The sequence below is a fragment of the Perognathus longimembris genome, chromosome 4, assembly GCF_023159225.1.
Source record: "Perognathus longimembris pacificus isolate PPM17 chromosome 4, ASM2315922v1, whole genome shotgun sequence".
NCBI classification, from domain to species: domain Eukaryota; kingdom Metazoa; phylum Chordata; class Mammalia; order Rodentia; family Heteromyidae; genus Perognathus; species Perognathus longimembris.
The window spans coordinates 76,026,800-76,038,090 of NC_063164.1; the positions used below are offsets into that span (position 1 = coordinate 76,026,800).

Genomic DNA, 11,291 nt, shown 5'->3' on the forward strand with positions numbered 1-11,291 from the left:
AAAACCACAAAAATGTGCTTATAGAGACTTGTGATCTAAACGCCTAACGACAATTCCTAAATAGGCCTTATTAAAGTGTATCTGAAGAACTTTTCAAAAAGAGAAGAATTCTATTAAGTTGCTCTAGAAGAATACTCATTGAATGTACAGAAGTTATCCACGAAAATGCAGATGAAGTGGGTATTGTAAATGGAGACACTTAGAAATGTGGCTAATTTTCTTTCTTACCCACTGAAGCAAAGAAAGGCTTCTGAAAAGGACCAGGTACTAGGGTCCCTCCCCACAGCCCTGGGCAGATGGACCACTACCACTCGGCTTCACGCTGGCTCATTTACTTAGTGTTTTGCAATCCTTAATGTGCACAGCTGGCAGCTGAATGCAGGTTTGATACTAACAGTTTAGACATCTTTAGATGTAGCAGATGGAAAATTTTACACAAATAAAGTAGGAGAAAGTGTGCAATTAGGTTTTTATCTGCAGTTACATGATGCATCCTCTGTTTTAGTTTAGAACATCACCTTAGTGGGTGGTCATGATCTTTCCTTATATCCAGGCCCTACCTTCTTGCCACCACATTTGATGTTGGCTGAATGCCCAAGTCCCAAACTTTTGTTTTTGTTGAGTGTGAATGAAATAGGGAATGCAACAATCAGCAAAGCAAAAGGCATACCATAAGTGAGACTGGAACAGTCCGGTACATTATGGTTACATTCCTTGCTAGTTAAGTCACTATGGTAAAATCCCTGGCAGGATTTTTTTCAATAGTTTATTCATGATGTTCATTATTATGAGTTGTAAAGAGTATGAGAATTTCATTTTTAAAATGTCTTATGGAATGTATCACTTTCTTAGATCTTGTAGACATGCTGTGGAAACCATAACATAAAATATGAGTTACTTACAATAACTAATTTTAATCCCATCTGCTAAGTATGACAACATTAGCATTTCCACTTAATTAAAAACACCCTTAAAGCAGCAATGTTTTAATCACTCTATTTTATTTACTCTCCTCCGGTGTCACTTATAATTGTAACTTTTTATTTTTTAATAATGAGGGATTTTTTTTCTCCTTGCATCACACAAAAAAGTGCTGTCGATAATTAGCAGTCTTCTGTTATTAGTAGACTCAGGTGTCACAACTGTGTCTCATCCTCATTACAGTAAAAAATTTCACCTATCAGATTCATTATTGCTAGATAATGCGACTGAGAGCTTTGCAGGCCCTCCAGAAAAGTAATTCAGCCAAGCAAAATTATCAGCTAATTATATTTAGAATCAAAAGCCCAACAACTATTTGCAGATAAATTGTATGAATTGAAGTGAATAGATCTGAATATTAAGATTCATAGATTTAGCAGATGATTTGTTAATTGGAATAAAAAGGTCATTTACTAGTCATTTTAACAATAGATCAATTGGAACCCTATTTATTATTTAACTGATAGTGCATAAGGATCGAAATGATGAATAATTGTATTATGGCCATGAGATGATATATTTTTCAAAATAACAAAATATGAGAACTGTATGAAAACGGATGTATAAATTTTGTTTAAGATATTACAGCTTTGTTCATGTATTGTAAATCATGGTTCTCATCTAAATAATGTATATAATAAGATTTCTACTTTTGACAAGTCGAAAAATACATGCAAATGAAATAGTCGTTGTTTCTGATGAATTAGAAATATACCTATAAATAATTTACAACTGAAAGTTTAAATCCAAAATTTATAATTTTTTTCTTCCTACATCCAATAATTCTATCCTCATCTGAGTGTGGGGTATTTTAATTAGCAAAGGTTTTTTGGACATGGCATGGTAACTACTCGTATAATGAATCAAAATGTAATTTGGACTGTGATTTTTTTTTTCAAGGAACAGAATACTCCAATTCAAATCCATTATTAAGAAACAGATAACATGTGTACTCTCTGAAATGCCCGTGACTTCACTCTTGATTTTATGTAATTACAAGAGAATGTTCCTGTGCATTTGCTTTTCTGTTGGCATGGTGTTTAAAAACTGAATGTTTTTTGGATAAAGTGCATATTTTCTTGTGGTTCATAAAGAATATTGCGGGTTTATATGCTAAAAAAGTTTTCTTAATCTTTTACAGTACAGTACAGTGTGGATTAAATAAATGTTACAAATTTCTTTGCCACATATGTAGGAAAAATATTAGCTATTAATTTGGATTCTGAAACTAATTTTGTACGTAGGGCTTTTGCCTTTCTGCTACTGTTCTTATCTTGTGATTCTCTTAATTCTCAATCAAAACTTTGAACCCAGTATATCTTTAGATTTTGCAGCTCAAAGTAAATACTTTGCCTTTAAACTAATTTGTATAGGGTGATAAAATACAGAAAACACCACCTACGTATAAACAGTTTAAATTTCATGTACTTTGTCACTGTAAATAAACAAGGTAAACATTGACATGACTTCAAATTAATTCTTGGGCTGAAAAAAATCTTCAGTTCAAAATAAATTCTGCCTTTGGTCAACATTTTGGATGCAATTCAAAGTTTCTCATCAAATAAACATATTATAAAAGAGTGTTTTGAATTTCACTGCATAATTTGTAGCCAGCGGAAATAGCAGTGATATCTTTAACATTTATTACATGTCAGATCAATAGCTATTATGTGGTCCTAAGGCAGTACCTTTTTTCTACTTAACCCTTCCCATAGTCATGTACAGAAACTTTCCATAGGTGTCTGTGGAGAAACCTGACAATGCAAAACTTTGGTGCTTATTTACTTAATAAATACAATTATGTTTTCTTGATAACATGGAAAGAAAGTGTGGTTGAATTTTTGGTAAAAAAAAAATAAAATAAAAATCTTCATGAGTTTCTTTGTGAACAAAGAAAAGTTACATTTTGTATAATTACAAATTGTTTCAAAGCATGAGCTTAAAATGAAATATACCCTATCACAACAGCTTGTAATTTTTTTCTGCTGTTTTAAAAGTGTCTCGATCATTTCTATGGCTTCAATGCTAAAGTTAAGTAATTGCTATTTTATTTAAACATTTTAAGTGAACATTCTGAATCTTTGCAGCATTATTAAGAAAAGCTGTCCATACTTTACCATGTTGCTAGATGTGTTTATCTGCTGATTATAAAATGTGTTAAACAGTATTTTAAAAACAAAAAAAAATACAGCGCTGAGCTTTGATTAATTCAGTGAACAAAACATATGCTGTTGGTTCTGTTCTATGAAATTTGTATATGATCAATAAAATCTTTTAAAAGAGCAACTTTGGCTTTTAGGATTGTACTGCCGACCTTCTATTTTGTCCCAGTTAACTCTGAGCTCACACTGTTAGCTTAGACAAATAAAACCACTTTCTGTCTACAATGCTAATGACTTTTTAATATATTTGTGTCTTCTTTCTGAAATTTCTGTAGGTTGGAAGCTGTATACTGTGGTTGTTACCCACTTTGTCCCAAAGATTTGGTTTATCCCGAAATATTTCCAGGTAGCTGCTTTAATGTGCTTTCGTCTTTGTTGTGATTATTAAATACATGATTCATGCTAATTTAGAAAGTTTGAAAATAAACTTAGGCAGGAGCAATTGTTTATTTGGCAAGTCAACATGTTAGTGTTAAGGAAAATTTTATGTGTTTTAATACATTAGAGTAAGCTTATATTTACCATCTGTTCTTTTTAGATAACAAAAAAGCAAGTTTTCAAATAGCCTTCTTCATTGTTAGCATACACATCCCATAATGATAGATTTTTATAGGCAGGTCAGTGTAGCTACATTGCTTACAGATTTTTTTTAATGATATACACACAAAAAAAAAACAAGGACTGAAAGTCACACCAAATTATTTAAACAATTGATTAGTTAATAATATGCAACTGTTGTACAGGGTACATACGGCTATAGTACTAGTTCTTTGAAAAAATCCTCATCACTAAATATATCACATATGCATTGTGTTACATTAGAATAATGTATTTTAATCACCCAGAGGAGATGTCTAAACAGCACAACTACACAGTCTTATTTAGCATTAAACATCCTTGTGAGCTGAGGTAACCTTATAAAATCATGCTTAAATAATGTAAAACACGAGGCGGCACAGAGCAATATGCATTTTTAATTAGTAAAGTGACTAATATCGAGTGTGTGCTTTGAGGTTTTTGTTTCATTAAAAATGTATCTGTTTTTCCTGCAGCTGAATATCTGTATTCTACACCTGAACAGCTTTCAAAAAGACTCCAGAATTTCTGCAAGAGACCAGATATTGTAAGGAAACATCTCTATAAGGTAGTTATTGAGAAGAGATTTACATGGCCTAAATACCATATTGAAATACAAAGAAAAATCTTTAAAAAAATTTAATTAACACACTAATGTTTAAAGGAAACATGCTAGGGAGGGATATTAGTTGTTACACTAACAAGGATTAATTAAACTGGATGCCAGTTGTATTAACCTAGGTCTTATGAAATACGTGCACTTAATGCACAGTACATGCTTTTTTTAAATTTATTGTTTTCTAAGATGACTGTCCTTTACAGTTAGCCTCAAGAGGCTTATAAAAATGAACCTGGATTAACTCATTAGTTTAAGAGCAAGTAAAGGACCGATTCTACAATTATACTAATGAGAACAAGCCTTTCTTCCCATCATAATGAAATCTTTAGTCCTCAAAAATTCAGGTGAATGACATTAGTGAAGTTTGGTTTTCCTTTTTGAACTACTATAAAGATGACTTTCAAAAGTCGAATATTTCTCTGGTCTTGTTTAATAACATGACGTAAAATTCCTCAATTTCTTTAGAATTAAGACTGTCAGTCTCATCTGTGAGTGGCAAAAGGAATAGGAAAATACTATATATAAATAGCATCCCCCTTCTTCGTTATCCTGCCCCTTATATGAATAAAAAATTTTACATTGTTTAAATAGCCACACAAAGAGGCCCTACTATAGCTCAAGGTAATTGAAGTAGGATAAATCTTGTTTATGAGTTTCAAAGGTGGCTCTAGGCCATGAATAATATCCCTTTATATTCTTTGAATATAACATCTTCATTTTGCATAAATTCAGTATAGTTTACAATCTAGGAGTTTTATAATCTAACATTTTAATTCTCCTATGTTATTATATAACCTGCATGAAGTACAGTTCTCTTCCTTTTATTTCTCTTTCATCATGGCCTAAAATACATATTTACATAGTGATACATCAAAACATGACTTTGTTTCTCCAGGAAACAGTTAAACTTCAAGAAAAAGGGATAGACCAAAAATGCAATTTAACACCCAATTTCAAGCTCATTATCTTTCATTGTCTATTAACTTGGCAATGGTTCAGAAGGTAGCTCATAATAGTTTAAAATGCTGACTGCACACTTCCAGGCTTCAGGATCACTCTGTGAGTCAATCCCATTGTATCGTCTACACAAGACATCTCACAGAGAATGTAGGCCTCCAAGGTTTACCCCAGTGTTTCCTCATTTTCAAAGTTCAATAGCAGTTTTGTTTGTATAAAACACACATTGCATAGTTTCCCATGAGATAGTTCAAGTAAGTGATTATGAAAATTAAAGAAATCTAGTCAGTATTAATTGATGCATTTCCTACACATAACCAGAATCTATTTTCAAAAAAAAAAAAAAATATTTGATACGTTTTTGTTTCCAGTGAATTTTTAGTGAAGTATTTACAATTGTATTTCCACCATCAAAATTTATCAGTTTTGTTTTTTTAAGTGTTGCTTAAGGCTAGGCCTTATTAACTCTTTCATTCAACATCTGTGAATTTTTAACCATTTCAAAAGTTACTGCAACAAGTTGTCTCTAGTGAGAAAATAAAGTTCTCCTGTTGAAATATTTTAATATAGTTACTGCCATAACATACTTGTCCTTATTTTACAAACAACTACTGAAAAAATTCTGGGAGAATGTTTGCCTAATGCTATGATGTTAATATACAAAATTCTTCCTCGTATAACTTAAAATATACCTATGCTTTAAACATTACTTCATTGAGTTATTACATGCTGGTACATGCATATATTTTTAGGTCGTACATCAGAAAATCCCTCATCTTCATGTTTTATAAATTAGTAATCATGCATAAGCATTTAGAAAAGTTTATTATGCATAATTTAAGAATTTTACCATAGATTTTTAAATATGAATCTGTAAATGCTTTCATGTATGTTCTCATTCAGAGATCTTGGTGATTTTTGTATCCAAAAGTTAATCTAAAATCAAAGAAATTAGTGCAACATTATAAGTGGTTAAGAGCTTTATCATGCAGTTAATAGGAGAAACTGCCATTCCGCAAGGTGAGGAGTTAAAAATTATAGGAAGGAGCAAAATTGGCTTGTTTTTTTTATATAAAAAATTACATTCAAAACAAAATAATGTCTTCTAAAGATACAATAAATTATAATTTTTTCACCTTATGTTTTGTAAAAATACACATGTGCATTGTAACACTTGCTTTCCCTACACGAGATAATTATTTTCTCCAAAGTAGCTTTTTGCCTCTTTTTTTTTTTAATACATTTGCAGAGGATCTTTGGTGCATTCTGCAAAGAGAATATGAGGCTTTTGTAAGATTTATTCCATTGGACAGTGCTGTTTAGCTTTTATATAGCATATGCTTCTAAGATCTAAAAGTATTGAATATCACTGAATTCTTTGTTTGTTTTACAATTTTACACCTTATTCTTTTTTGTTGTTAAAAGTTTACATTTTAAAATCATTTCAACTCCTTTTCATACAGAGTTCACTTTAGGATAGACTTTTTCATATGGATTCACACTTAGAAATTTAATGACTGGAATAAGGCTACTAACACTTGGCTTTCTTCTTACATGAGACATTATACTTTCAATATGACGATTTCTTGGGGGCTATAACTTGAAGCAGGATTTGAAACAGAATGCTAGTTACTAAAAAGCAGAAACAGATTTTTTTTTCTTAAAGTGACTCTTTTTACTACAGAATTCTGTGTCCATGCTTTCTCACCTGAAATGATTTCAGTACTAACACATATAAATTTGTGTGTATTCAAGAGTCCACTCTTGTCTGTGCTTTCTCTGTCTTCCTCTATCTCTGTCTCTGTCTCTCTGTCTCTTTTTTTCTCACACACACATTTTTCTTAATATCTTTAAAGAAATCCAATGTATGCACAAGTTAAATGTCTCTTAATCTTAAAAATCTAAAATCACTTCTTGAAAACTTAAATTCTAATTTTCTTAAAACTTTTAAGGTATGTCCTTTTCCCTGTTAGATACATGTGTCAACTACCTAGTTGCATAGAAACAATCATTTGCACTTTATCCACTGTTTTAAACTGCTGCACCTTCCTAGAATACACCTTTTAGAAGTCATGGACTGACCTCTACACTACGAATAGTTTATTCCTTTCAACCCCAAGCAAGTCTGTCTTTATCACAAAGTTGTCAATTTTTGTCCCTTATTTACTGTGTGATTTTTACCTCTTGAAAATGTTCACCAGTTCTTTGAGTGAGCTTAATTCTTTCAGACAGTCTTTAATCATTTTATTTTTAATTGTTAACAAAAAGAGCCCACAGTCCTCTGTTACTAGTGTTGAAAACAGAGCTAGAATATGTACAAATGGAGCATTTCTATGAGATAATAGACCTCACCTGGAGTAACAGAAGGATTTTATTCCCACCCCATTTACCCTTTTCTCTTATTTACAAATACTCTGTGTGGCAAAAATGGATTGAAATGATAGTTTCTCATTTGCTTTTGGAGAATGACCTATAGTTTTCTTTAAAGGTTTTTCAGATGATAGCTTGATTTTCAGTTTGTTTTCCTCTTCAAGTATTGCAACAGGCCAGAGAACTTTATAATCTTCTGTAATTTGGAAGAGAAAAGAATTTTCAGATTTCTGCCTAAAACTAATTCCAAACAATTATTAAGCTCATAATTCCAATGAAATGCCCAGAAAAGCCATTTGTGGTTGTCTTAATTATGTCAGGCTACATCTATCCGAACCACAGCCAAGCGACTTTAAGTTTCTTTGAAGAAATGAGTTGCTTTAGAGTCCTCTTTTAAAAAAAAAGCCTACAATCTAGATGTGAACAAAGTGTTGTTCACTGGTATCAACACTCAAAAGTCCTTATTTCCTCATTGAAATGAAAACTTATGGGCTTGTGACATTTTTAGGACTAAAAATCTCTCAATTGTACCAGCAAAATTGAAGGCAAATTCTCACTCTCAAACTTTTCCTCCCGTACATATATATATATATAGAGAGAGAGAGAGAGAGAGTGAGAGAGAATATATACATGTATGTATACACACACACACATATTCTGCCTCCTTTCCTCTCATTCTCTTTCTCCCTTCCTTTTTTATTTCTCCTCCCTGGATTTTTATTTATGTTGATTTTCCTTTGATCTGTCCAAATAAAATAAAAGGAAGAAACTCTTAGTACAATAGGTAGGCTTCGTTAGATTTTAGATCAGTTTGTTTTTGTTTTTGTTTTGTTTTGTTTTGTTTTTCTGTCTTTTTCTCTGCTCTTCACTTGCATCCTGGCTCTGGGTGGTTTCTTGGCCTCTGTATGATTCATCTACAAATCTAGAAGTTGTTCTTTTTTCAATAGTAATAGTATTTTCCCCCCCTGAGGTAGTGCTATAATGAAGTAATGAATATAAACCCATTTGTAAATGTAAAGCACTGTATAAATTCTATGTAATAGAAATGGCATTTATCATGTGTCTTTACTGCTTAAAAGTAAAATTCACATTAGCAAAAACATGTTTTAAAAATATTGTGTTTCTCATGTTTATGAAAGTTAAAAGTTGGATGATGAGCTTCTAGTAGCAATCATCCATAACATAAACTAGGAAACACATGCACAGAAGAATGTATTCATTTGTGAAAAATGATAGTAGCTTTTTCCTATAGTTAATAGGGACACTTTAAGCCAATCAGAAACTGAGATTTCCTGAGGTGATGGAACTCAAGAACCACTTAGTTGGTGGCTTTTTGAGATATAAGTGATGCAAATTTGCAGTATGAATTTTTAGCCTACTCTCATGTTTCAGTGGTTCATGCTTCTTCATTGTTTTCTCTTCCCTCCTTCCCCCTTTTTACAGGGTGAAATGGCTCCGTTTTCTTGGGCAGCCCTACATGGTAAATTCAGGTCTCTGCTTACAGGAGAACCTAAGGAAGATTTGTGACAGATGGGGCTAAGTCACAAACTTGCAGCCTAAGGCAGAATCTGAAGAACTTTCCAGAGTGTGCCCATATTTACCTGATCAGAGAGAAAAGAAAATCTGCAGAGGAAGCTGAGCCTGGCTGCTTGTCATAGCTGACACAGAGCCATCTGCCACAAACCTGTGGCAGCTTCAGATCTCCAATCCCTGCCACCACCCCAACTCAAATTAAATGCAGATTCCTGGAGACGTTATGATGGTTACACATGTCCTCGGCATCACATGTAGGAGACTGTTCAAAAAAAAATATGTGGCCTGTTGTATAACCGCACTCATGTATCCCATATGTGGTGCCACATTGAATTTCCGGTTGAATCCGTTTTTATCCTTTGTACTGGATGACATGGTGCCTGAATTCTTTCTTTTTGCTGACACGATGGCAGCCAAACTGCAGCTTCAAACACTCACACTTGGCTGGGTTTCTACCTGATTTGCCAGGTTATCATCGGAGTCTTCTTGTGTCCTCAAAGGGCCACAGGGTCTTAATGCAGGCTCTGAATGTGCCCCAACTAATTGGGCAGCCACCTCAAAAATGTGGGCAAAGGGCTGCTTTAGCATTTTTCCTTCAGCAAATTAATGACTCTCTGGCATGGAAGTTTTTAAGTGAAGGTATTAATAGAACTCTGGCAGGTATTCCCATGATTCACAGGGTTACATTTGCATTTAATTAATCTTAAAGAAAGTTGCAAGATAAACAGCTGTAATTCCAGCAAACATGACAGATACAGTTAGCGGAGCCCTTTCACCCCTAAAATGAACACTGAGATATTTGTTTTAATTTTTTCCAGGAGTCAAAATAGAGAAATCAAAATACTTCTAACAGAACCATCAATTTGATTAAAATATTCTTCAAAAATATTTGCATCTAGCTACAAATACAATCTTTAAGAAATACATCACTCATGATTCTGATAGTCAAACTAATGTATTTGTTGGTATAAAAATGTTTTAAATGGCTATATTTTAAAATAAATGTTTTAATAAAGTGCCCACTGCAGTGTTTAATTAGCATATTTATTTACATAGACGTATGTGCATCTCTCTTTATATTTCTCACTGAACATTTTCCTTGTCAGGGACAACGAATACTATTGTTTCTTTTCTCGATGAACATGGATCTGTTTTGCAAATGTTTGTAAGATAATATGACACTTCCAAGATTTTCTTTGCATTCTGGAAAAGCAGGAGGTAAACATTTGTAGTCATTAAGGTAAAGTCTGTTGATAAACCATCTTCTGTTTACTGACAGGTAAATTGTAACTTCCCTAGCTTTTGAAATAAATACCTTCTATGCACTGCACCACCAGGACCCACCAGGGAGAGACGGCCAGCTAAGGGCCAATCCTGGCTCTTAGGATGCCAGAATAGTGAGTATTCTGGCAAGAATACAAGACGGGGCAGGCAATGGCACCCAAGTCCAAAAGAATCCATGTAATATGTAGCAAAAGCAAGAAACAGACAAAACATAGGGAGCAGGGCATATCCTCCAGGATAGAGGCATTCTTGAAAAACAGTGAAAGTTGTTCAGTCCATGAGGCCTGAGATTTCAATAGAGGAAAAAGCAGAAATAGCATGCTTAGTCTTTGAACAGATTCCTCTCCACATCCAGTATGACATCCATAGTATGTGACGGACCACCACACCACCAGCCTCTTGTAATCTGGCAGAGGTGCTCCATTTCTGAGCCAACTGAAGATATATAAATATGAATAAGAAGCTCATAGATACTTCTCTTGGGTAAGGTTGTACTTTATGCCCTCTAACAAGATGGATCTTGTAGCCAAGAAACAATGCCTTGTGTACATTTTATCTTGAAAATATTATGATAGATAAAGATCCCATATGCACAACTATCCATATGTTTCCTTACCCACTGGTGGAGGAAAAGTAAATATTGTTCAGAGAGTACATTCAAAACATGTCAATATAATCCTGGTTTGGGACAAGTGTAATAATGAATGTGACCTCTACATAGGTTTTCCCCCCATACCTATACATTCAAATTAAGTTTTTTCTCTAGCTCTATCCATAATTCCCTTCCATATATCTCATGATATATGAAA

At 33.2% G+C, this 11,291-nt stretch overlaps 1 protein-coding gene across 7 annotated transcripts in view; it reads left to right on the plus strand.

The window, feature by feature from the left end:
• Gtdc1 (glycosyltransferase like domain containing 1) overlaps nt 1-10,528 on the plus strand; it is a 364,166-nt gene extending 353,638 nt beyond the window's left edge. For all 7 annotated transcript variants that reach the window (XM_048345534.1, XM_048345535.1, XM_048345530.1 and 4 more), the window contains 3 exons: nt 3,419-3,489; nt 4,196-4,287; nt 9,109-10,528. In XM_048345534.1, the coding sequence (XP_048201491.1) occupies nt 3,419-3,489; nt 4,196-4,287; nt 9,109-9,192 (247 nt within the window). In that variant the 3' untranslated portion in view covers nt 9,193-10,528. The remainder of the gene's footprint in view (nt 1-3,418; nt 3,490-4,195; nt 4,288-9,108) is intronic.
• The last annotated feature ends 763 nt before the right edge of the window (nt 10,529-11,291 follow it).